The sequence below is a fragment of the Pocillopora verrucosa genome, chromosome 7 (genome assembly GCF_036669915.1).
Source record: "Pocillopora verrucosa isolate sample1 chromosome 7, ASM3666991v2, whole genome shotgun sequence".
Classification (NCBI taxonomy): Eukaryota; Metazoa; Cnidaria; class Anthozoa; order Scleractinia; family Pocilloporidae; genus Pocillopora; species Pocillopora verrucosa.
Window position 1 is genome coordinate 15,669,919 of NC_089318.1, and position 25,553 is coordinate 15,695,471.

The 25,553-nt window shown below is 37.7% G+C and overlaps 2 protein-coding genes across 2 annotated transcripts; both read right to left on the reverse strand.

Moving 5' to 3' along the window:
- Nucleotides 1–2,563: 2,563 nt before the first annotated feature.
- LOC136282554 (polycystin-1-like protein 2) lies at nt 2,564–21,329 on the reverse strand. The gene is made up of 21 exons (XM_066170216.1): nt 21,249–21,329; nt 20,263–20,329; nt 16,505–16,897; nt 15,760–15,840; nt 15,180–15,302; nt 14,269–14,391; nt 13,823–13,945; nt 13,150–13,272; nt 12,514–12,636; nt 12,028–12,156; nt 11,153–11,852; nt 10,277–10,853; nt 9,632–9,862; nt 9,271–9,408; nt 8,980–9,174; nt 8,444–8,668; nt 7,212–7,928; nt 6,830–7,066; nt 5,160–6,470; nt 4,124–4,292; nt 2,564–4,014 (listed from the first exon to the last, which is right to left on the reverse strand). The coding sequence occupies exons 1-21, from the start codon at nt 21,327–21,329 to the stop codon at nt 2,564–2,566; spliced, it is 7,317 nt and encodes a 2,438-aa protein (XP_066026313.1).
- A 426-nt stretch (nt 21,330–21,755) lies between these two features.
- LOC136282312 (uncharacterized) lies at nt 21,756–24,741 on the reverse strand. The gene is made up of 6 exons (XM_066169825.1): nt 24,736–24,741; nt 24,329–24,440; nt 23,573–23,845; nt 23,175–23,311; nt 22,783–22,903; nt 21,756–22,343 (listed from the first exon to the last, which is right to left on the reverse strand). The coding sequence occupies exons 2-6, from the start codon at nt 24,367–24,369 to the stop codon at nt 21,839–21,841; spliced, it is 1,077 nt and encodes a 358-aa protein (XP_066025922.1). The 5' UTR covers nt 24,370–24,440; nt 24,736–24,741; the 3' UTR covers nt 21,756–21,838.
- Nucleotides 24,742–25,553: the final 812 nt, after the last annotated feature.

Here is a 25,553-nt window from a genome sequence, read left to right on the forward strand (position 1 = left end):
TATTTTCCCCTTCTCCAAAATTGAACTATCTAATCCTTTGGCTCCTGAAAAACTTCTCTAACCATTCTTCTTCTTACCGAAATCCTTTATCCTATCGTTTCATTGAGTCCGTGCTCTTTACAAAGGTGCTTCATGAAACATTACACACCCTGAACCTATGCCACCATGAAAAAAATATCATCATTTCCCGCTCCCTTTCCCGTGCTCCTTCTCTTGTTCTCCTCCTTCTGTGCCTTTTTTCTGACACCTTTTATCAATATGCCTTTATGAAAGAACATTGAAAACATGGCAGAGAAAAAGTTAGCTGGTACAAGGATCACGTCGACAGGGCTCAAATTAAATGTTAATATTCAAACATTTGACAGATTATTAGATAAATTAACTTCCAATGCCTTCAATTTTAGTTTTCTTTTAGGGGTGCAAATTAGTCAAGATAAAACTTTTTGTTTTCCTTTCCGTAAGGTAATCTGGATCATGTAGTACAGTGCGCCCAATGAATGCACCTGTTTACTCACTAAACGATCTTCAGAGTGAAATAAACCAATAGGCAAGACCTCATCCTACCTGAACAAATAATGTGTTTGAGGTTTTAGCATATGGGAAATACCAATTATAAAACTAATCCTAACCATTACAATTTCCTCAAATGTGAATGGTGCTTTAGCTGCTTTATTGTTCGCTAATCATTCTGTACAATTGTAATCGGACAATGTAATCGGACTGTTGGCTGTAATCGGACACCTGTGATCGGATAGTTGAAACAGCCAATCACGCTAAGTCTTCTCAGCTAAATCTACTAATCACAGAATTGAACTCAATAACCATTGCAGCAAATACTTGTTCTAAAAAAAAAGGGGAATTTTTGACTTTAAACATGAACTCTACTGGAGATGTTTGGCCTAAATATATTGTTTTTTTTTTCTAAAATTGTAACGGTTATAATCAATTATGATAATTCGTGTCGTCCGATTCTATCTGAAATCATGCTCGAACTCATCAGTTCAATTCTACTCATAAGATCGATCAATTCTATCTGTAATCACATTTGAACTCATAGCTCGATTTAATTAATCACTCATGATGATCACTTAATAATCAGACCGATTTCGACTCCACTCGATCCTATTACCATTGTAAACTATTTATAAAGCGGAATATATAAGACTAATACAATCTACGATAAAACACTTACGCAGTGTCTCTAATTAAGTTACCTAATTTACAATACTACCGATCACTACGTAATATTTAGTTACCATATTACTGATGACGTAACATTAATTGAAAGTAAATGATCATCTTAAAATCATTTTAATCGTCGGACTTAATGATACATAAGTTATTATATGTCTAACTATATACTTAAAGAAAAAAATATAAAGGACAACATCGGCCGATGAAACAAAAATTTTCTGCGTATCTCGCGTGATATACAGATTGGAAACATCTCGAAAGAGCACTCTCAATTTGAAGATCGGCCACCTCCTTACTCACCGATGGTACCAACTTATTGAGAGGAAGGCGCTAATTTCTTAACTTGCCCCTCTACAATAAGCTTTTAACACTTAAGTCTTAAATTACTTGATATGATAACATTTATGCCACGAAGCAAAAAACAGAGAGGAAAAAAGGAAAGAAAGAAAAGTACTTCGTTATAATCTAAAGTCAAAGGCTAACCAGAAAAACAAAGCAAAACAAATGAAAAAACCTTTAGGGTCTAAATTTCCTGCTTCACCTCCAATTCTGGCTGATTAGTCTCATAATCTCCTTTGCAGTCAACATTACGAGTTATCGTAGAATGTGTTAGGTGGTCGTGGTCCAGGTCGATAGTCGATTTTAGGCTTAATAAGGGCATAACCTTTTCTGATAATTAATTCTACAAATAAATGGGCAAGTCTACCATCGGAAGCATGTATTTCCCTTCATCTCTTGCCTAATTCAGCTATTTTTTCATTACTATCTCGACTGAATCGACTCCTTAAACGCTTAGTTAAAATAAATTAAAAAAACCTCAACATTGAATACATAGCTTGCTGACACAATATCAAATGACGTCATGATATTTAACAAAAGACAATGCGGTAAAACTTAGGTTTCATTGGTGAAAATACAGTCAGGAAGTTCTTGCGATTACGAAAGTTTTGCATGAATTTTCATATCTTACAGGAAGTGGGTCTTGGAGGGGATGCGCGCCTTGACGAGATCGTTTTTAATGTGTGTTCTGTTACTTATACGCCTTGTGTTCGTCGAGCATGGACCTGCTTTACTCAGTTTCAGATTTCCTATATCTAATCTGAAAAATCATGTGGGAATTCCATAAGTAACGTTGCGATTGTGAGCCAAATAAGCCAGAGCTGTACGGGAACCAAAAGCACCCTATTATGAAGAATCAATAAACTCGAACTTGTTCTAGGTTCCTGTTGTAGGGATGATCGTGCTTGTCCACTGACAAAATTATTGTCACTACTTCAAACTTAAAGAATTGAAGCCTTGTAGAATCGAGATCTCACAAAGTTGGTTCCTTCTAAAATCGGCTCAAAATGAAGGTTAACGTATCTTAATACTAATGAGAATTAATCAATAACAAGAGCAGAGAATGAAACTCTTCCTCCTCCTCTAGTTCATCACCATCGATGTTCTCTGTCCGTCTCATGACTGCGCTTATTCTTTTATCTAGTTTTCCTAACCGTTCCTCCGTGCACTGAAGAAGACTTTGAGAATTTAAACAGAACGGTTCTGCCTCGGAACGACACATGTTGACAAAAGTTGTTTCGTCACAAAATAATTTAAATTCTGGTCGCCTTTTTCCTTCTTGAAATAAGTCCATGAAACGTTCCCCAATGAAGCGCGCCATTTCGAGCTCTTCTGAACTTCCTTCTGCGTTATCCTTAGCGTCAGTGTAGGATTCGTTCAGGACAGATACCAACATATTCATAAGAAATATCGTCATCATTAACATGAAAAAAAAAACAAAAGTTGGACCGATAAAAGGTTTGTCTTTGCGAAGATCAGCAATTGGGACTGCTTTACCCAACAGAAATTCAAATTGCGAAATGACAGCATGCAGATAACTAGAGTAATGATAAACTACTCCTCCGAAAAGCTGCATTCCTGATATAACAAACGCGTTGAATACTATGACAAAGAAAACAAAATAGGACAGTTGGTAGCCTGCAGACTGGCGGAAAGATGAAAACAAATATATGACGTAAGGATTAAAACGAATAAGATTTAGGAGCTTCACTGTAACCATAAAAATCGCGAGAGCAATAGAAGCATTTTCCCAGCTGGCCCAATTTAAAGCAGAATGAAAATGAATTATTTCGAAAGGATTTTTTTGAATTGCATTGATGCTGTTTAAGATTTTCTTTGATCTCATCATGTAGCACGCAACGGACGTTGTAGAAGAGATGATCATCAAGAAATCAACCATATTCCAGACAGACTTGAAAAAACCCAACCGTTGTCGGTAAAGGTGAAACAACATCATGATGAGGTAGAATAGCACCATTGCCAAGAATAAAAACTGGCAAATGAGATAAAACATGAGAGCCCCCGACTCTGTGCTGTACAACTCAAGGGTGTCCACTCTCATAACTGTGTAGGCTGCACCAGCTGCAATCATTTCGTAGATAAACGTAGCAATGCTAATTAAATTTGTATTGATATTGAACGTCGCAAGCTCCACAATTACTGATCGAGTACTTCGATCAAGCCATCCATGGCCAATGGTTTCATCTAAAACGCCACGTGCTGTTTGCTCATCATATCCCAAGACGGCTACGTAACCACCTCCTCCATAAGTGTTGTACACGGCTTTTACAGGATCAGTGTCCAGCGTTTCAGCTGTCTGGTAACGCCAGGGTTTTGGACAAATTCGAAGTGCCTTTGGCCAGGATGTATTAAAGGGAAGTGGCCGCCAGCCTGGAAGACTCAACTCTGTTGTGTCCTCTATCTCTGGAGAGTAATCGTAGTAGCAGTCTGGTATAGTTGCAGGAAGTGACTTACAATGACCTTCAGGACACGAAAAAAAGGAATCAGAAGTTTGAAACGAATCGTAATAAAATTAATCGTATAAAAATAGTATTATAATTGAGTCAAATGTAATTATCATCAAACGTACTTTTAAGAATTCTTAACTGTCGCATCCAAGGCATGCCAATCAGTATGGACATCTTATTGGCGATGTAAACATCATTTGGTTCTTCGAGGCCATTATACCAGTCCTGGTTGTATACGTTTGGTAGAAACTTCTCTGCCAGCCATCTCGACAGTCTTCGCGAATCAGTCACCTTAACACGGAACACAAAAGTAAGTTCACATAATTAGATTGAGGAACTAAATATTGACTTGTATTGGGTTAAGTTAAGTTAAGTAAAAGGGAGTGATTTATATGTTATTCAGAAACTTAACATAACCAAACTTCTACACTGCATTTAGTACTGCCGCCTTTACTTCGTTTCACCTAATAAAAAGATGAATGAAAATGATAAGAACTGTAGAAGGAGGGAACTAAGATCATCATTAGCAGGCTTCATTAGCCTTGTCTGATCAAGTCCGACAAAAACCCGTTCCAAATACACTGCGACTACACCATTCCCTACTTCACTACACCACTCTAACTCATTATGAAATAACTCTCATCATGATCATTGTAATCAAGTCTATTTGTAACAGAATTATCGAACGTGATTGATTCTCATCATCCCGGTCTGGGTATTAATTAGGACAATGTAAGTGCCATGCTTTTAATTGCACAGTTTTTTTTACCAGTGTGCGCGCCTTGCCTGTGTAATTAGATAGCACTCGTCATATGTGCACGCCATTGTCGCGCATTTCGTCAGAAAAAAATTGCTTGCTTGTCTGTTTGTTTGTTCTTTTTTTTTTTGCAAAGCAATCATAGATGCCGAGTTTTTCTCTCAAAGTTAGTCATAGTTTGAATTCTGCTAACAAAATTTTATATCGCCCAATTCACTCAGTATTAATACTGGTAAGCAGTAAATCACTCCTTGATTACAAACCGAATTGGACTCCACTCAGTTCAGTTGCCATTACTAATCATCGTTATCGTTATTTCTATCATTATTATCACTATCACTGTTATCCTTAATGTTATCGATTTTCAATTCTAAAAGATATAAAAACAAAGTGGTTCATACCTGATCAAAGCTTGCGAAAATATTTTTCATCTCTGTTGTCATCAAGAAACGATTCTCATTCTTGTTGCCATAACAGACTACAGACAGCAGAAACACAAATAATAAATGGAAGACAATTTCCCTCGCTTTACTTGCTAACTGAGCCTCTTTTCTGCTTCGTATGCGCATTTTCTCCATGAGGCTCTGTTTAAAGCGTTGTTTAGGATTATCACTTAAAAAATCCACGTTATCGTCACGAAGTTCACCATCTTTTACATCTCCCTCTTCCACATCATCCTGTTTGTTTCTAGTCATAAGAAAGGAAACTAAAATAACTGCTAACATGACCTTTGTTGGTTGCATAACAAAAACGTCTTGTCCATTGGAAATAAGAATGGAGGCCAGCCACTGCTCAGCGACTTCCTTACCCCACATTAAACTATAAAATAACGTAAATGTTGCTGCTGTCATAGTGGTGACAAAGCAGAGAAACCAAGCGATGTATACACAGAAATGTGGTAGCATACAGCCTTGACCATTTACTTCATCGACGAGCTGTTGTGCCTGAAATGAATCTTTATATTTGTCTTCTTTCTTCTCCTTTGTTCTACTAGACTTAAACAGAAACACTATCAGAACGTTTACAGGTGCAACTATTATAGCACTCTGTACTCCAACGACTATTTGTCTCCAGGAAAACTTGAAAGGTCCAATTTGTATTGCTCCCGCTGACTCCCCGCCGATATTATAGAACATGGCATTGGCTATCATTGCACTGAAGAGAACTGAAAGACAACACGACGCTCTTTGCACGCGCGTGAATGTACTACTGCACGCTTTACTGAAGACTGACATCCACAAATGGCTGTCAGCTATCTTTCTCCCAAAACGCGATCTCACCTCCGCCGAAAAGGATGTAACTGCTTTGCTTTTTACACTAATTTCTATCTGCCCATCGTGTTTTTCAAGTGCAAGCCATCTATTTATGGGGAACACCCAGCGTTCTTCTGTTTGTCTGTCTCTGATTACCACTGTTTCTACAAACCAAGATGGATTTTCGCCTGAATTATCTTGTTCCAAAGTTAATTCGTTTAGATTTCCTAATGACTCGTTTGTAACCAGAACAAAACCGTTTATACTTCCTCGACCAAAAACTTCCTGTAAATCACCATGTTTTTGAAGAGTAATGAGATCATGTTCATCGTTGTCTCCTTTAATGCTCATCGTTACGTTTGCCGTTGTTGCTGAATCTTTCCAGACGCCAGTGCTGATAACCATGTCGTAGTAGTATGTTCCTTCTTCAACAAGATTTATTTGTAGCGGTGAGAAAATCTGCGAAAACAAGTAAACATAACATAGTTTACCTTGTTAATATGGTAGTGGTGCCACACAAAGAGTAACGTCATTGAGCTGATGATGGGAGACCGAACTTTCGATTATTTCCCCGCTAAACAATTGAAATGTCCAGCGAAAACACCTCCTTAACTTAAAGAGACTGTTTCAATTTGATTTCACATTGCTTGACACATTCTTTCATTTCTTTGGATGTAAGAGACAATAAAGAAGAAAGCTACACTTTGGTATAGAGTAAAAATTGGAAAAGGTCATATTTCTCATCGTAAGCACTTAACTGTATTACTACTGCGGGATGATTTGTACGTAAATATTACATGCAATACTTAAATTCATACCTTGCTTTCATCTCTTTTGTCAGCCCTCCTTGCAAATATAAGAGCTACAAAGTAAATAAGGAACGCACATGCAATTGTCACGAGCACTGAAATGTTGCCCGACTCGCTAAGTCGAGCAAACTCCGTGAAAACTTTGTCGAAGTCAATGGGATTGGGAGCTTGAATGAAGTTTCCGCCGAAAGACGTCAGATGGTTGCAGAGGCATTTGAGATGTGTGGTATTAGAGCCCACGTCGACCTGCCATGGAAATATAAAAAAACACCTGCCATCAGTATATGTCGATAGATTTCCTTCTAGGATTTAGCTCACCTTGTAGGGTAATGTGGCTGGTTATCCTGTTTTCTAAGAATTTTTTTGAAATCATGATTTTATTGAAACTTACTCTGCAACCATCGGATGTCCACTTTTCCTCATCTTCAGACCAATACAAACAACTTGATTGGGTTATAGTAAACGTATAGTTGACATCAGTTTGTGGGTTATATTGAGGTACAATCGTCTGAAGGATCCCTTTCGGAGGTGGATCTTTGACGCCAACGCATGATCGTCTCTGGCGACTATGGCCAAAGCATGACCGTGTCTCTCTGGAATGCTCGCTTACATTTTTCGATTCTTCATATAATAAACCTATATAAATGTGACTTGGTTCGATAGGAAGTATGGTAACGATTCTCTCTTCTGGAATACACGAAGTTTCGTTGGCCGCGCTCTTTGTCACATTTCCGCACTTTGACGTGAGCTTTAGCGTAAAGTTGAGGTCAGAGTCCTCTGTGGAAGGTCTTGACCCAAATTTCACAAACATTTTAACTAATGTTTCCTCTTTTGCCACACCCAGGCTGATGGAAACAGGTACATCTGCTAGGTCGGCGTAATAGCTCCTCATAGTCAATTGGTTTGGCTTTAGAAAATAATGCTCTGATCCGTTGCTGGTATTTGAAGGTGGGGTGGAAATAGGTATAACTATCTCAATGTTACTATCGAGGTTTGAAACATTCAGTTTTGTTGCATTTTCCGTTTGAAGCTCGAGGCTAATGACACTGGACTGGACTTTCTTGCTGCTATTGTCCCAAGAGAAGGGATTAAAGTCAGCACTTTTCATCTGCAAAAACAGAACACAGAGGATATACTTTTTCAACTAAAAGGCATAATTTACTAACGAGACTATTCGCTCTTACGAAGGGCTGACGCTCTAAAAGTCAGGTTTAGAAACTATCTGAGGTGGCCAATTCAGTTGATCAAGCCTCTAGTTTCACACTTTGAGAATCAGTGTCCTGCTGTGATATACCCAGCACGTATTCTGAAAATAAAACGTATTTGGAGAAACATTTCGAAGTTTGTGTGTATGACTTTTCTACAATACTGCAGTAAAGAATGTGTAAGCCATCATTGCAACTGAGAAACACAAAAAAATTGTTTCGGAACGCTTAGTCATCAAAGCAATTGGATCGAATACAATTTCGCAGCAATAAGTGACGTAAGGAGAGTAATTTAAAATAAAAGGTTCAAACTTTTGATGCAACGCTAAACGTCAAAAGCGTTGACAGATAGTTGCTAATGACATTCAATTTTGAAAATGCCAGGTTTGTTGTATATCTACGCTTTAAAACTCCATACCTTTGCATTGATGTTTCCATCAGCCATATTCCCTAGGTTTCCTGGTAGTCTAAATTTTGTTGGTCCATCTTCCATATTAAGACCCTTTATACCGTCAGCAGATACCTTCTTAAGGGTCGATGTCAAGCCAGGCGTTTTTAGGACAAGATTTTCAGAGGGAACCAGGCGTGCGAAAAATGCGTCGTTCATAGCGTCCAGTTTTTTAGCAGCTTGCTTCACACTCTCCTGTGGTAAAAAAGAGTTTCTGTTAAAATTTTGTACTAAATGTAATTTCCGAGCGATAATCAATTTCTTGACTAGGAATTTGCAAGCGTTATTTGTTTGATTCTGTCTGTGGTAGCTAATTTTTAGTGCTCACATATTTTAATTTGGTCAGAAAATTTCATCTTGATAGAAACACCCTCATCTCCGTGCAAACAATTGGAGCAGTTAAGTTACGCAAGATGTCGTTTCAGTGAAACTCCTTGATATGTACAGGATAACATAATATGAGTTACTCTCGTTTACTTAATTTCGTGAATCCAATTTTGTCATACCTTCTCAGATTCAGTGCTCTTTCTTAAATCTCCACTTTCTTTGCTTGATTCAGGGGAAGACTTTAGAACGTTTTTTAGACACGTGGTGATACTGACAGCCGATTCTTCTAGTTCATCAGAAAATGGCTCCTCTAAGTCACCAAGGACAGACTTAAGTAGTTCTGTTGTGGCATCCGTTAGTTTCATAGTTTCATTCTAAAGAAAGGCATTTGATTACGATCAAAACAATGTACATGTATTTTGTAATACTTTGCTGTTCTTGTGTAAGAGAAGAGAAGGCTAGATTCTTACCGCAGAATTTCCACAGTCATTGCAAGATTGAGCATCTTGGTTACCACCTGCTAGTTTGACTACACCCATAACAGTTCGGGACATCTGAAGGTCCTCCGGCCTTATGGAGGTAAACTTTTCCACTAACGTACTTGAAATCTACGCCAGTAAATGAAATATCTAAAGTTTTTGGGAGCTAAAAAAAGCTTAAAAGGAGTAAAAAATTTTGAAATTGTTACCTCAGATTAATATCAGGTATACAACAACGAATTTTTACATACATGTATTAGATAATCTCTTGTCGATGGCGTAAGAAGCAAACAAATGATCAATCAAACAAACAAACACACAGCTCTCCACTGCTTATAAAAAAAAACATTACAGTAAGTGGACCCACTAGTGTTTTGGTATCTTTGCTGAGCGTCTGCCCACACTCTGTTTCTTCGCTGGCTGATTTGAGAACAGTGATAGCAAGTTGAGAGGCTTGACTAATTTCACCCTTCTTTAGAAATTTATCCAAGTCGCTGTCGTCCCCAATGACGAAACCTTTCAATTTTTTAGACACTTCTTCTACCGATGAACGGCAAGGATCGAGTTGGGATGATGGCACCACCTTGTGGAAAACAGAACAAATGTTTGAAAGCTTTAATAGGTGGCGGATGAAAGTTTACTTTTTATAAAAGTATTTTGCGCCTTTCGACTACTAAAGCAATCTCATATTGCTCAAATTCACTTGTACTTGAAACAAAAGTGGTCACTAAAATTATTAAATCAGCAAACTACTCGTTTCTTGATTGTTTTGCTTCGATTCTTCTTTTCCTTCTTTAATTTTGGAGTGGTGAAACTTTTCCCGTTTAGTCTACGTCTGTGTTTTCTTAATACTTGGGTGCGGAGGGTGCAACAATCCCTCAGGACTTTGTACGCTATTCAACTCTACGCATCAATCATAGTTGTGCTCATGTGACACTGGATAGATTCCATAGTCCTTTTAGAGAAACCGTCAGAGGCATACAGTTTTTATCATTACCTTCACAGAGAGCTTCTCCACAAGGGCCACACCAACAGCATTCTTGATAATAATGTTGATTGACAGCTGATAATCGTTTTCCGGTAATCCAGAGGGCAAGACTGTCGAAACAGATTTTGCAGAGGTGCCATAGGATATTGGCTCGTCCCCAACACGAAATTCGTAAGATAGTGGTGTACTTTTATCTTGCCATTCAAAGCATTCAAATGAAAATTTTGTTTCCAAAGAGAAACCTACAACGGCTGATGGCACGCAGTAGCCACTGTGGGGCTGCCCAGCTGTCTCAAACTCGAGCACTGCAAATCCAGCTGTTCCACCGGGGGGTATCACAGTTAAGTTCAGAGTGTATTTCGAGCTTGACTGCAAGGAATTCTTTTTGATAATCATGTTGGTTGCATTTATAGCAGTCGATGTCATATTGGGTAGAATATTTATGAGTTCCAGTTGATTTGAATCATTATTGAATCTCATTAATTGCCATAGATACTCTGAACCAATACAGGGGGAATTGAGACACTCTGATGTTACTCGAAACTTATTCGAAGCAGAGACTATTTTACCACAATCCACAAAACACCTGCATGAAAATAAGAGAATTAAAATAGATTGATTGTTATAATTCATTTTGCATTGATCTGAGGAAAAGACAACAATAATAACAACAACAACGATATGAAAGACGGGTCACATTCCTGACCCACTCAACATTGCTTGAGGCCAAGTCGAGAAAAGCCTCAGCTTTGCGTGTGATTGGTTGAAGGTAGAACAAAGCCACTGCAATCACCACTTTGTAATGTTTCACCAAAACAGAATGATTGTGTGTAGAGGATGACTGAAAGAGAGGAAGAATTGAATAAAACAATCCTTTTAAAGTACCTTAAGCTAACTTGAGGTATCTCACCAGCTGCTATCTCAAAAATAATTTCGGCAAAATGACTTCGATCATCCTTGGACACTGTTAGTCTGAGAACGTATTTTTTTCTAAGATAAAGCACATCAGGGATAATGCCTATGGATGTTAGAGTTACGTCTCCCTTGAAAGAACCAAAGCAATTGTCTTTGAAAGAAGTATTAGCTCCAAGAAGATAACAGGACCAGGTAAATTTCAGCCCACTGTAGTTTCCAGGACCAATATCTCCATCATAGCTAAGGGATCCATCCACTGTAACAGTGTCTTTAGAGCCCCAAAGAACGCTACTTCCTCCATCGATTATGGCTCGCAAAGGAGCTGAAATAACTTTGATAAAGCCGTAATCAAAAGCCTTGAGAGTTTCTGAGGATACTGAATCACCGAATTTAATAGACGCAGTAAATTTTACTTGATAGTTTCCAGAAGGAACGGATCGCCTATTTATGGTCCACTGTGCAGTTCCCTGACTGACTAAAGTTCCCACTGGTGATTCAGAAGCTACCAGCTCCTGTTCACTAATTAAACGCCATTCCATGACACTTTCCAACACAGGTTTATCTGGAAGATCTTCGATGATTGCCTGATGGATACTTTTTTCAGACCGCTTGACAGTAGTTGCCAAATATTTGTCCTTGGATATGTTTTTAATCGTTACAGAGAAATCTCCTGTAAAACAAGATCCAATGGACGGGTTAAACGTATTCTTATGAATCAATCAGGAGAAAAAGAGATAAACTGTGTAGCATGAACTAAAGTACATATTATATATATCATAAGTTTTTGTGGGGGGTTATTATCAATTGTAGTTTATGGTGATCAAACGAAGAACTAGCTCACTCACCAAAGGGCTCACAAGAAATACCGTCTCCTTGGTAGTCAGTCCTACACTCACAGGTGAATGATCCATCATTATTGTAACAGTGAGCAACACCATGACAGTTGTGAGTTGCTGTGGCACACTCATCAATATCTGTGAGATTGTATCGTTTAGTTCAAAGTTCTAATTCATAACAACAAACCATACAGCATCGTGGGCAAGGTAGAAGGAAAACTTGCTTATAAATTATGCCGATGAAAACGGTAAATTATTTTTTTCATGTTTGTTTTTCTTCGCTCCTCGTATTTTGTTTGTTTGTTTGTATGTTGTTTCTTTCATATAGCTTACTATTCCGCTTGTTCTGCAGATCATTCGGTAATTGTAGGCATTAACTGCAGCTTCTAGACCGCAAAGACTTTCAGTATCCAGAGATCTCGATCAAAAATATTAAGGTACACTGTGTATGGCTGTATGGCTGTAGATTGATAATATTTATAACAACTTTCATACCAGTACATGTAACACCATCTCCTGAATATCCTTGAAAACAAGTACAGTTGAACCCACCATAAGTGTTAGAACAATCCGCATTTGAATGGCAGTTGTGAGTTGCATCTGTGCATTCATCAATATCTGAAGCAATCAGACACAGCATTACCTCGTTACACAAAATTTGACATTCAAAAGGGAAACGGTACCTGCAATGCCTGCTTAGTACATTTGGTTATTTGGGAATTTTTAGTTAACATGGACAAAGTATAATTAAGTATACCTATCAAATAAAATGTGGTCCTGTTTTGTTTTATTTCGTTTTTGCTGATTTTTTCCCCTCTATACGCCAAATACAATGTAAATCGGGGTGATATCCAGGTATTTAATATCAGTTGGGGCTGGGCGAAATTTACGCGATGATAATGCTGCTACAGTGTCTTAAAACGAAAATGATAAAAAGGAAAAGTTTAATAAAAAACAAGTACAAAAATGGATATAAAATCTAAGGATTTCACACCTGTGCATTGTCTAGTGCGTAGCGAGACTATAACGATGATATTGTTGCTACAATGTTTACTACGATAGTGATTAAAAAAAGAAGAATACGAAAAGAAAAGATGATGAAAATGGAAAGAAAATACGAGGATACCGCACCTGCACACTGTCGACCATCTCCTGAAAATCCTCCTTTGCAACTACAAGTAAACGCACCATCGGTGTTGGAACATTCTGCGTCTTTGTGGCAGTCATCAATGCTGCTGGTGCATTCATCGATATCTGAAGTTATAAAGAGACATATTCCAGTGATTTTCATGTTTCCGGGTTGGAGAGAGGAAAGCGGGACACATAAAGCGATCAGTAGGCACATGTTTCCCCTTAATCAATGGGTATCTTAAGCAATCTGGACAGCAATACCGAGTAAGACGATTGAAAAATAAATGTATATGCTTTGTTAGAATTATGTGTCTCGTAAGGCGGCACTCTTCAACTTCACCAAAACAAGTAAGAGCAACATTGATTCTCAAGTGGAAACTTAGATAACTTTTGGTCGGGGGTTTCCCTTCGAAAATTTGGTTGATTTCACGGTGTTGTTTTTCAAAGAACGGCGAACAAGTTTACAAAGTTGTAAAAGCACGAGGTGAACCATTGTTCCACCCAATTAATTTGATTGTTTCCCATTTCCTTGTTGACGTCGCCAGTGTAGTCTGCTTAAGGTTCAGATTAATTGAGGAAAAAAGTCAATATACCGCGTTACAGGCAAATAAACTAGTTGCGCATAAATGGCGGACCGTAATAGTTAAAGAATAATTTTCTTATGCTATCATACCTGTACATGTAACACCATTTCCTGAATATCCTTGAATGCAAGCACAGCCGAAAGAGCCTTGAGTGTTAGAACAATCTGCTTTCGCATAACAGTTATGCGAGGCATCTGTGCATTCATCAACATCTACCGGCAAGGAGATATAATCAGCCCGTGCACACAAACTATAACACTTGTGTAACTCTGACTTTCTGTGTTGCAATCGAAGGAAAGAATCAACATTTTCAGAGATTTTTGAGATCTAGGATCAAGATTTGCTACTAAGAGGTCATCTATCGACCTTTTAACGTTTTCAAAACCTTTAAGTAACTGCAAAATACACTGTTGCCAACGGCCTCCAACTGGAGAAATTGCTGATTTGGTTTTTTTTTCCCTTTCAGTCATTAAAGATCAAAATATATGCAAGTGCCCTATATTGGGAGAGAGAATAAAAGTTATGAATTTATCACCTGTGCATTGACGTCCATCTCCTGTGAATCCATGTTTACAACTACAAGTAAATACACCCTCTGTGTTTTCACAATCAGCATCTTGGTGACAGTCATGGGCACCATTAGTGCATTCGTCGATATCTTAGATAATGAGAACAAGGGTTATGTAAGTTTATATTGCTAATACCTCTCTTATCAATATCTATTCGATGGAATGATGATGGCTTTAATAAACAGTTTACAGCCTATCACTCACTCTGCATTAAAAGAAGAAATTTGATGAATAGAGTGGAATAATAACGTACCCCAAAACTATTTTTTCACTCTCAAGCATAAGTGGACCATTTATTAGCTATCAATTGTTATTTACGCACGAATTGACAGCTCTGAGTGATTCAGCAAATAAGCAAACAACCAATCTTAATGTAGTCCTGCTATTTTTAGTTCCACCCGTTCGTTTTGGTTGAGTATTATTAACAATCTTCGAACAATCTTTCCCATCTACCGGCCGAAGAACTCGCTTTTGGCTACAGGCAATCAATCCCTGATCTCCCATATGAGAGAAGTTCATTTTCACCTTCGGACATACCACAATCCTCTGAAAGATAACACCACAGCAGAAGCCGATAATATATAGAATCTCTTCTTTCCCCTCGTCACTTTTTTTCACGATATCTCCTAGTTTCCTTTTTTTCAGCATCTTGCACCGTTCATTTAATCAGCTTAATCTACCAAAATTCTTGGATTTCTCGACATGTGTGGCTGTAACACCAGTGATTGCCATCACCTTTTTCAAGCTTTCAATTTTAACTTATTTCCTGTCCAAATATGAATTGTTGATGAATATGCATGTGGGGAGACCTCACTACCATTTTAAGCTTGATTCTCTAAAGAACCTTAAAAGATGTAAGAGATGCCCAAACACTAACCGCTACAAGATACACCGTCGCCAGTAAAACCAGCTTTACAAGAGCATGTAAATGTGCCAGGAGTATTGGAACATATGGCTTGTGAGTGACAATTATGGCCTCCTGAGGTACATTCATTGGTATCTAATGACACGGAAAATACAACCAACCAATTAAAAGTTTGTCCTTACCATGACGTGGCCAAAGTGAATGGTTAAAAAAACTGGTGGGGAAATTATGTGAATTCTTAACGGCGGGAATTCAATAATCTTTTTAACTCATATAATCCACAGGTTGGAAAAATTGGGATATAATCGGTATCGAACACAACCTTATTCGGGGAAGAAATCAATCACAACGGCCATTGCCTCTTATCCTTTATCGTCATTAAAGATCAAACTTTCTCGTTTCACTAGGATTGACTTAAAATCTAAAGTGAGAAGATTTACTCAAATTTGCACTGAGTACGAAAACAAAAAACAAATTAGCAAATGAGAGGGAGAAAAACACCTTTTCTATTTTTTTCTGAACGATAAGGCTCTACACTAAAGTTCTATGAAGGAGTGTAAGTGATTACCATCAATTAATTTTACACACGTACCTTGACAAGGAGTGCCTGAATAACCAGATGGACAGGTACATGCAGTTGAGCCAGGATTGGCATGACATGCATCGTTCTCATCTGTTGAAGACGAAATCATTCTGACTAAGAAATGACTTAATGGCTTAATGCCCAACTAATCATGAGTAAACCAGACACTACAGCGCTCACGTGTACCCACAAACATTAGAAGTGCTTCATTTTTTCATACCAAATCAGTATTGATCAAGGTTTTTTCAACTCTTACCACAACAAAATATGTGTAGATTTTCTTTTAATATTGATAGTCCTATGTTAATATTATTGGAAGAAATTCTATAAAAAAGCTTGGGACACTAAGGTTGTTTATGCTTCGCACTTATTCATCAATTTGCGCAAGAACCAATTGAAACTGCATAAAGTGGAACATTTTATAATTCTTTATAAAGAAAAATCTACCATATTACTGGATCTTTGGGTCCGTACCTCTTGCGTCGATGTGACCCTTTTAATTAGATGACTTTTAATTTCCCATCGAACCATTTTTCTTTCTCGAACTTTGTTCATTATTTTTCCCCCACCCCTTCCACCCCGCTCCAAAGTATGTAACAACATTGAAAACGGGGTGGCCGAGAAAGTAGCGATCTACCCCACAGGCGACCTCCAGCAATGAGACAAGGCTGGTGAACAATATTTACAGAAAAGTTGCTCAATGCAGTGCAGCTCTTTAAAAAAAAAAACCTGATGTTCTTGATGTGACACTTACCATTAACACCACAATACCGCTGGTAACAGCCGTTAACTGATTGCAGTTTGTAAACGTAGAATCCACTACAGTTACGTATTTCCGTCCCGGGGTAAGCCACATGTTCACAACTTGAGCCGTAATGCATATACGCTGTTCTCGTCACCTTCTGGTAAGCTGAGGAGGGGTGATCGCCACCACCGATCCAACCCGCCATGTGGCTATTGCAACTTTGTATTGGAATACAATGAGTAGCCATCATTATTCCAGCAGCACCCTCGAAGCGGTACCAACCGTCATGATCACTGGCAAGATTATCATCGCATATCATAGAATGTCCAGTACTGCTCCAATATCTGCCCGGCTTATTGAAAACGTTGTACGATGTACATTCATCTGGGACATCATCAGAATCTGAGGAAAAGTAATTTAAAATTACCCACTTCAACTAAAGCTTCTTTTAAAAAAGACAATTTCAGAATATGTCTCCAGAGTAAGAAAAGAAACAGATTCCAAGTTAGATCTGTTCCGATTTAGCCGTCTTATATGTGTATACCTGAATAACTCAGCTTTAGAGATCTCGAGGACTTGTTGAGCCATTTTCACTAATGCAAAAAGAGTTCTGCGCAGGTATGGAGTGAGAAAGTTTGCCAATTTTAAGCCTGGCCTTAGTCAATTTGCAAATAATATTTACGTTAATGCCGTCGTTTCTGTTATTGTTGTTCTTGATATTATTATCATTTTTATTATCTCTGGTAGTAGTCGTTTTGATTTTATCGTCATTATCAAAATCGACATTGTCATTGTTATCAACATTAGTATCATTATTACTATCACTATCACTGGTGCTATTATCATTTTTATTACCATTACTATTATTATTAAAATCCTTCGCTGAGAATTTGGTCTTTGTTTGTCATCATCTTTTTATTTTTTCCGAGTTTTCTCTACCTTCCTCAAACCGATAAGTTTTTAACCCTTTGTTGACCAATGTCCGATATATCGTATATATTGCGTGACTGCAGTTTTTCTCTCAGCGGCTATCTTAAATAAATGTTACCAGGCCTCCACGGTTATTTTTTGTTTACAACGCCTGCAGCTTTCATTTGCGAGCATTTTCGCGATTCTTTCATTATTACCAAATATTACCAATATTTGCTGGGTTTTGATCTTCAGTGACATTTTTACAACATGTCATGAAGGAGAATAATGTAAACTACTCAAAATTTGATCGACCATTTCGAGGGAATCTTTGATATTCCTTGTGACGGAGCCAGATCGGACATCGAAGACTTCGAAGACGATCTTTCTGACGCGGCAGAGTCCTTAGATTCAATTCCAAAGGAAGAGGATGAAGACGATTTTCCACGGTTTCCTGAATACAACAGTGAAGATGAAGACGATGACTCTGATGAAAACAACGGAGATTCTGCTGAAGAAGGGAGAGAGCGTGGCCTTCTGGCACGTTTGAGTGGAGTGATGAGAGGAGTTAGTTCGATATTCCTGAATTTCGAGAAGTAATGTCGGCCCTACTAAGGCTACAGCAAAAGACTTTTCTCCTTGCTAGTGGATGACAGGATGCTTGTATTGTGGTGAAGCAAATGCACGCCAAAAGGCATACGCTTAAGTTCGCACATACTTTAAGTTCCCGGATACATTTGCGAACTACCGCTGTCCTAATGCATTACAATGCTAAACAAAATCATTCTTGAAACAAACAAGATAATATGCGAAACAAAAGCTGGAAGAGTCTGGGAAAGACTCATCACTTTGAAGACGGGTTGATTTGACAGGAGTAAAAGCATTCTTAGGGCCTCTTATTGCAATGAATTTCCACTCTCTACCTTCATTGAAAGATTTGAGGAGTGAAGATTGGATTCTTGGCATGCCTGCATTCACAAAGGTAATGACTCGAACACGATTTCTTGATTTGCTATACAACATGCATGTAGATGGCAACTAAAAAATGTCAGCTGCTGGGTCAATGTAATAGAAACCTCACCGGCAGCACGCTGTTGATAAGGCGATGGTGACACAGAAAGGGATAACCTCTTTGAAGCAATACATGTCATTGAAGCCCATGAAAAGAGGCATCAAGTTATGGTGTCGAGCAGACAGCATAACCGGATATTTGTGTGCATTTGATGTTTATACAGGTAAACAGCCCAGCAGAGTTCAGCATGGCTTGGGCTACACTGTTGTGTGGAGTCTTTGGAAAAACATGACGAGCAAATGGTATTGTCTTTTTTTACAATTTCTTTACTTCTTGAAAACTTATGGGAAACCTGTACAGTTAAAAAGCACTTTGTTGTGGAACTGTCCGACAGAACTGAAAGGGATTTCCCTGTGTACTATTCCACAAGATCACAATAAAGACTTTGCCTCGGGTTAGTGCGTTGTGAAGAATGAAAGGCTCCATTCTACATACTCCTCCTGCTTATCTCTCAGAAGTACAAAGGAAGGCTAAGGATGGAAACTTGCAGGCAGTGACATACCCACCCATAGTATTGATGTACAACAAGTATATTGGTTGGGTCAACAAAAATGATCAGATGAAGTCGTATTAACAACTCTCTATCTCTAGAAGATGTGGTGGACGAGGTTGTCATTTGACCTCACAGACAGGGCTATCTAAAATAGCCTTATTCTCCATAATGAATTGCCAAACCATGGGAAGAAAGAACTAAATAGCTTTCGATTTTATTCGGTGAAAGATCTGATTGGCAGTTTTTCAGCTCGTCAGAAGAGGGGTAGAGCATCCCTTGAATAGCCTCAGGCCAGATTTGTGGAAAGATATCTTCCTTCTTATCTTCCTTGCAACGAAAGTGGGAAGAGATTTGAAAGGAGGTGCATAGTATGCACAACCAACATAACAAAGAGGAAAACTAATTTTTATTGTCCTGATTGTGATGTGGGATTATTTGCTGCCCCATGCTGTCTAATTTATCACCAGCAAAATTAACAAAAGGACGGGGATACTTCCAATCAGTGAGATTTTGTGCATCTGATCATTTTAATGTTAATTGATAGTATAGATTAAAAAAAACATGACAGAAAAAAATTTCAGCTCTTGTATTGCTTTACCTCTTTTTTCAGTTTTTTTTAGACGATGACCCTGTTCGGAAAAAGTGGAAGTTTTATTTCTCTATATATGTATATACTTAGTGTATTTGGTATCAAATGAATAGTCAGGAGCTGTAGAAAAGAATTGGCCATAAAATCAATTTTTCAAGCTTATCACTTTTCATTTATTTTTATGGCAAAATAGGAGAATTAGTCAAGGTTTTGTTTCTGGTTAAATATTAACCAGTCTTATGACATCATAGTGACGTTCTTTGAAATCACATGTTTGTTTTTAAGAATAAAAATTTAATTACAAGTAAACCGGTACAAGAATTATCAAAACATGTTAAATAATTTTGGAGATATGACGATCAAAAGAGAACTCACTGAAAATTTGGAAACTTTTTGAAAATAAATTTGGTCCGCAAAGGAGGTGCGAATATTAGTGCCGAACCTTTCGTCGTTTTAATAATGATCATGGAAAATTGAAGTAATCCTATGCAAATTAAGACAAGGTGTGTATGAAAACTAAACAAACACTAAGTGGAAGTGAAGCCCCAGATACCAATACAAACAGCCAAGGTTAACATAGTACTTTCTGTAAAGATTATTCTAGGGATTTAATATGTTTCAACATTAATAACAAAAATATGGAGGAAAAAAGAGATAAGTATGTTTCATGGATATAGCGCATTTACAAGAAATCGTAGACAAACCTGCGTTATTGATGGCAGCATTCATGATCACTATCATTGATCTGAGGGAAATGAAAAGAGCCACTTCCTAAAAATGAAATACCGAAGGTCATTGTGGTTATTTACCTGACGCACAACTTAATCTGACGAGTAGCTGAATATGAAATAAAAGTTTGAAAAGTCCAACGAAAGCTTATTTCATATTTTTCTTTATTTAATCCGGCGAAACTTCAATTCGCGCACTTTGAAAACAGAAAACTCACCTTCGCTCCATAAAGAAATGTTAAAGTTTGCATACTTGCTTGATTTTGGAAGTTTTAAACACAATTTTATCTGTCTATCGCCAACTTAAAAGCATTGACTCTGCCTTTAACAGTTTCTTCACCGAAACTTCTTCGAAATGGTAAGGTAGATGATAAATTTTTAACCAGCGCTCTTGTGTAAAGCAGTTGAGGTATTTTCTAGATCACTCCCTAAATGGAATGTTTTAAAATCATCAGTTAAATAAAGTATGAAACAATACATTGGTATGGTTACTCCATGTAGGGGGGGGATTAACAAATAAGATTCATTGGTTAAAACACAGTTGGCTGGCTTTCATCTTTTAATAAACAGCGTAACAACTCCCCGGGCATGTATAAAGTTTTGTAAAATTTGGCATGCTTATTTCTATTTTAGGAGCAAATCTCGATCTAGACCCCTTCCGTTTACGATATCACACAAGGACTTTGATTTGTAGTAATTAACTTAACCATGAACTGACCGAAAACAAGCGAAGACACTGCACAGTCATTTAATAGCCGAAATTCGTTATAAGACCGTGATAGAACTCCTAATCATATTCAAAGAAAGCATTTTTCGCTAAGTTTACCGCAACAGTTTACGTTGTGCAATGTTTTGACGATGACGTTTATTGTTGCTTACTGCGAAGTCATATTTGGTGGCAAAAACCTGAACTAGGACATTGAGAGTTTGTAAATCACTTGCCGCTGTCATACGTAACGTACTTTTCTGCGATATGATATGAATGGAACGACATAACCAGGGCATTTTTCTGCTAAATCTTCCTCAGGAGTCTTAAATCTCATCGCTTTGTGAATCAATATATTTCGAGTAAATGCCAGGGCAAAAATCTTGATTCCTTCAACATTTGTTTTCCCAATGAAAATTAAAGGCCAGAAGACTGCTGAGGTAATAGATGCAGTTAGTGGTTAACTTAGCTTGGCTCTGATTTAGAAAAGTAGAAGTCCAAAACGGTTACCTGGTCTAAAACGGGCGTGAATATATCTACAGTTCTTTAAATTCATTCATTTACCGCAGGGATTATAAGGTAAGAAGGACCTGTTATTTACCAGAAGATGAACAAAATTCATACGCAGTTGAGAAAAAATGATGCAGTTGAGATGAGATTTGTTTAAAAAACTGAAAATTATCATCCCTCGAGCTCCTTCTTTATTTAAAGTTGTTTCTCTCAGTATTCACGGTAGCGATATCTTTACAAAAAGAATGCGTCTCTATTTACATCAACAAAAGGTGAACCAGATGTCAATGATTATTGCAGGTCTAACATATATGAGCTATCTGTATATGTGGAGAGCTACCTGCAAGAAACACAGCTCATGACACTAAAAATAAGCACGGCAAAAGCCAGTTTCTGGTTTATACTTTGACAACTGCCGACGTCTCTAAATAAAGGTCGAGTTCTGTTGTCACAGAATGGATTTATATTACCCTTGAGAGTTCGCAGGGTTTGAACATCAAAGGAGCAATGTGTTTGCCTTGCCTCATCGATGCAAGATTTTCCATTCTCGAATTCTTCACACAGGGGCGAGGGAACGGGAATAAACTTGGAACGGAACGTTCTACCACAATCAGCGACAACAGCTGAATAATCATTGTCACAAGTTGCTACTTTTCGTAGAAGAGGTGGAAGATCATCCCAAGCAATTTGATACACAGACGAGTCACAAAGTAGTTGTGTTCCTTGTAAGCTTTGGAGAACTACAATGCTAAGCGATTCCAATAGAATGGAATTCGGAGATGGTCCGATGCAAGGTTCAAAATTCTCTTTTAAACAGCGCAAGAATGACTCAGATTGACGTCTGAAATGATAAACATTATGTAATTACAATAGAGTCAAGTACACCTTGCTAGGTACACCACTTCACACAGATATTTGAAAACGTCCGTATATATTTTTTAGAGATACTGCCACCCATCAGTGGATGTTTCAGTACGAGTCGAGTAAAGGTAGTTTATTTCTTGAAAGCTAATAAGGCGAAGGAATTGTAAAATAACTTGGGTTCGATTATCCAAAATCAAGACCACCAAAAAATCGCAAAACATTTCAAGTTGTGATTTATAGAAATATTTTGTACGCTCAAAGTTTTATGGCTGGGATTTTGATTTCCAGAAAAATGCAAAGAAACCTACTTCATTTTAATTCCTTGTAGATAGAAAAACATTTGAACTACCAAACTGGGACTCGCGATTACATGATCTAAAATCAAAATTATGAAGTTATTTCTTTTTAATGCTTACACACAATTGGTATCTCCTTCTGCGGAATAGATGGCTGCGAGGAAATGGTCTTCACATTCAATTCCCTTTCTGTAAAAGAAATCGTTTCCGCACACAAATGTAAACCGTCCAGATATAAGAGCTGCAAGAAAGCAAAACATGCATTAATCAAGACATCAATGCCAAGTATTATGTTAAATTACATGATGACCATGATAAATATTTTTATTCTTGATATTTTTTTGACAACTTTTATGATGAAAAAAGATAGTAATGATAATGATGATGGCAATAGTAGTGACGCTGATGAATGCCAACAAGCTGATAATAGAATAGTGGTGTTCGGAATGCAAGACCCTTGCGGAGGAAAAAATTTGCATTTTAAAGTTTCCCATTGAGCCAATCCAACTCACCTGAGGCAGATGGAAGGGCAAGTGGATCGATGCCATCCACGCAAAATGGGTTGTAAAGGTCGTCTTCCATGAGATCTCCAATGGCACAACCATTTTGTACAGCCATCGAGATACATTGCTTAGACCTAGCGTAATATCTGTAGAAATTGAACTAAATACTATCAAAACGAAAGTTACTGTCATCAAACGTTAATGAAAGTCATTAAAGTGAAACGCTGTCAGAAGAATAATCTGTGTGGACTTTATCCTTCTCCCAAATAATTCAACTCCGTCATCGCTTCTCCTCCCCACCCCCACTCCCTCCTCTTTCAGCAAGACTGGTTGACGTAACATTAGAGCATTCATAAAAACATTCATTGTTCATTAGTAAGTTATACAGAACGAGAAATTTTACTTACACACAAAGTTGCCTGTCTTCATTGTTTAAGATCAATCGGAGACGAAACTGATCCCAGCATCCCACCGAAGTCTCAAACATACTCTTGTTACAGTTCAATGCCTCCAACAGGAAAGGGCTTATAGATAGCTCATTCCCTCTGAGATCTCCACAGTGATATAAAAGTGTTCGTACAAGTCGTTGAACTTCGTCTTTGAATGGAGAGAGCGCTGTATTTGTTAAACAACTATCCGTAGTCGCCGACAAACAAAGCTTTAGGTGATTATACTCCTGCCTGTATACAGAAAGGAGAAATCAAGTTTGAGAGGAGAATATTCCAAAAAGCTTCTCTAAACGGTCCTGAACTTTTCTATATATGACACAAACTGCATTTTAAAATTACTGTAAAAGCTTCCCCCCAAGTGGGAGCCACCTTTATAAAACTCATTTCTAAGAAATGGTTATTGAAGTGACCATCCTAGTTTGCCCCAGGTAGCAAAACTGATTGAAGGCGGTGTTTTCTTTAAATTATTATTATTAATAATATTATGATTATAATAATAATAATAATAATAATTATTATTATTATTATTATTATTATTATCATTATTATTATTATCATCATTATTATTATTATTATCATTACTATCATTATTATCATTATTATTATTATTATTATCATTATTATTATCATTATTGAGATAGAACAGCGGAAACAGAACAAATTAATACAACATATCATTTTTGCCCTTTTTTTTTATTAAGGTATGTGGGTTACCGGCAAGTTGGGCTATTTTTCTTCGCCAGGTTTGTAATCATCTTGCGTTGACATGAATATGCCGACGTAGCGAACGTCTGGGTGGTGCAACTTCCAATATAGATTGATGGTTCTGCAAATGGTAAAAAAATAATGTTTTAATAAAGCAATACCACATAGTTGATGCGAATATTACACAAAATAGAAAGGATATGGACCACAAAATGAGCAAAATTTCCAGATTAGCTAAAGATAAAGTTTTAAATTAACTCAAGTCATCGATAATGCTTATACCGTGTTGATCAGCTTTTTGGCCAGTGGATTCCTGGCCAAAACTGAAAGTGATGATGATGAGTCGCCTACCCACGTAGTCACTGTGATGACTTTAAAGCATAGTGTTCAAGTGGAGCAAATCATGCCTATCTTACCAGAACTGTTCACGGTGGATCGGTGTTGTATGTGCAGAAAGGGTGTAAACCAGTCCCTATTAACGTACTGTCCGATTGCACAACCAGTCTTTTGCCTCTCTTGTCACGCATTCCTTTGTCAACAGCGTAGTCGCTGTGAAGATACAAATGGAAGCAAATGGCAACTCATTGTATCGGGTGGTAAGCCTTCGATGGAGGTGAACATGCTTTATTCGCCCCATCTACACGTTTATTTTATTTAATTTTTTTTTGTATAATATTTGACTGGCGGCAAGATTTTCCAAGACGGACACAATCCACTGTTTAAAGATGAATAAAAAGATCGGATTCCGAGATGAATTACTGAGTAATAGACAAAACAAAACATTCCTGAAACTAGCACAAACATATTTCTCAACTGACCGTGGTGTAAGATGAAGTACACATGTGTTAATATAAATTTTAAAATCTCAAGCCTGAGATAGCTGACCATCACCGATAAATCTCTTGTTTTGAAAGAACTCCGCAATTTCAAGTTCAAGATCAGCTGGTAACAGTGAGTTTTATATACCTGCAGAGCTTCGATCTGTCTTGTCTCTGTTAAACCTCTCCCGAAACTACTTCCACACTCCAACAGTTTTTGCGCGAAAACTGAACCCTTGCACTTGATCTGATTAAGCAGGAACTGATTCCATCCAACGCCGGATCCCACTTTAGAGATCCCCACAATGGTATAACAGTAATTTTATCAACGATGTGACGGCGGGAACAAAACCAGCAAAAAGACCAGTCAAGCAAGACTTCAAATGATCACCAGACATGAGGGCTGATCTTGATAT

Excerpts from the sequence above, each read along its gene's own strand:
- LOC136282554 (XM_066170216.1), bottom strand. The coding sequence starts at position 21,329 with ATGAGATTTAAGACTCCTGAGGAAGATTTAGCAGAAAAATGCCCTGGT. Across the intron at positions 16,898-20,262 it reads TGCTGCCATCAATAACGCAG|ATTCTGATGATGTCCCAGAT; the intron begins GTTTGTCTACGA and ends ACTTTTCCTCAG. Across the intron at positions 13,273-13,822 it reads AAATGGTGTTACATGTACAG|ATATCGATGAATGCACCAGC; the intron begins GTATGATAGCAT and ends TTATAACTTCAG.
- LOC136282312 (XM_066169825.1), bottom strand. The coding sequence starts at position 24,369 with ATGATTACAAACCTGGCGAAGAAAAATAGCCCAACTTGCCG. Across the intron at positions 23,846-24,328 it reads AAAAATAGCCCAACTTGCCG|GCAGGAGTATAATCACCTAA; the intron begins GTAACCCACATA and ends TTCTGTATACAG. Across the intron at positions 23,312-23,572 it reads GAAGACAGGCAACTTTGTGT|ATATTACGCTAGGTCTAAGC; the intron begins GTAAGTAAAATT and ends CAATTTCTACAG.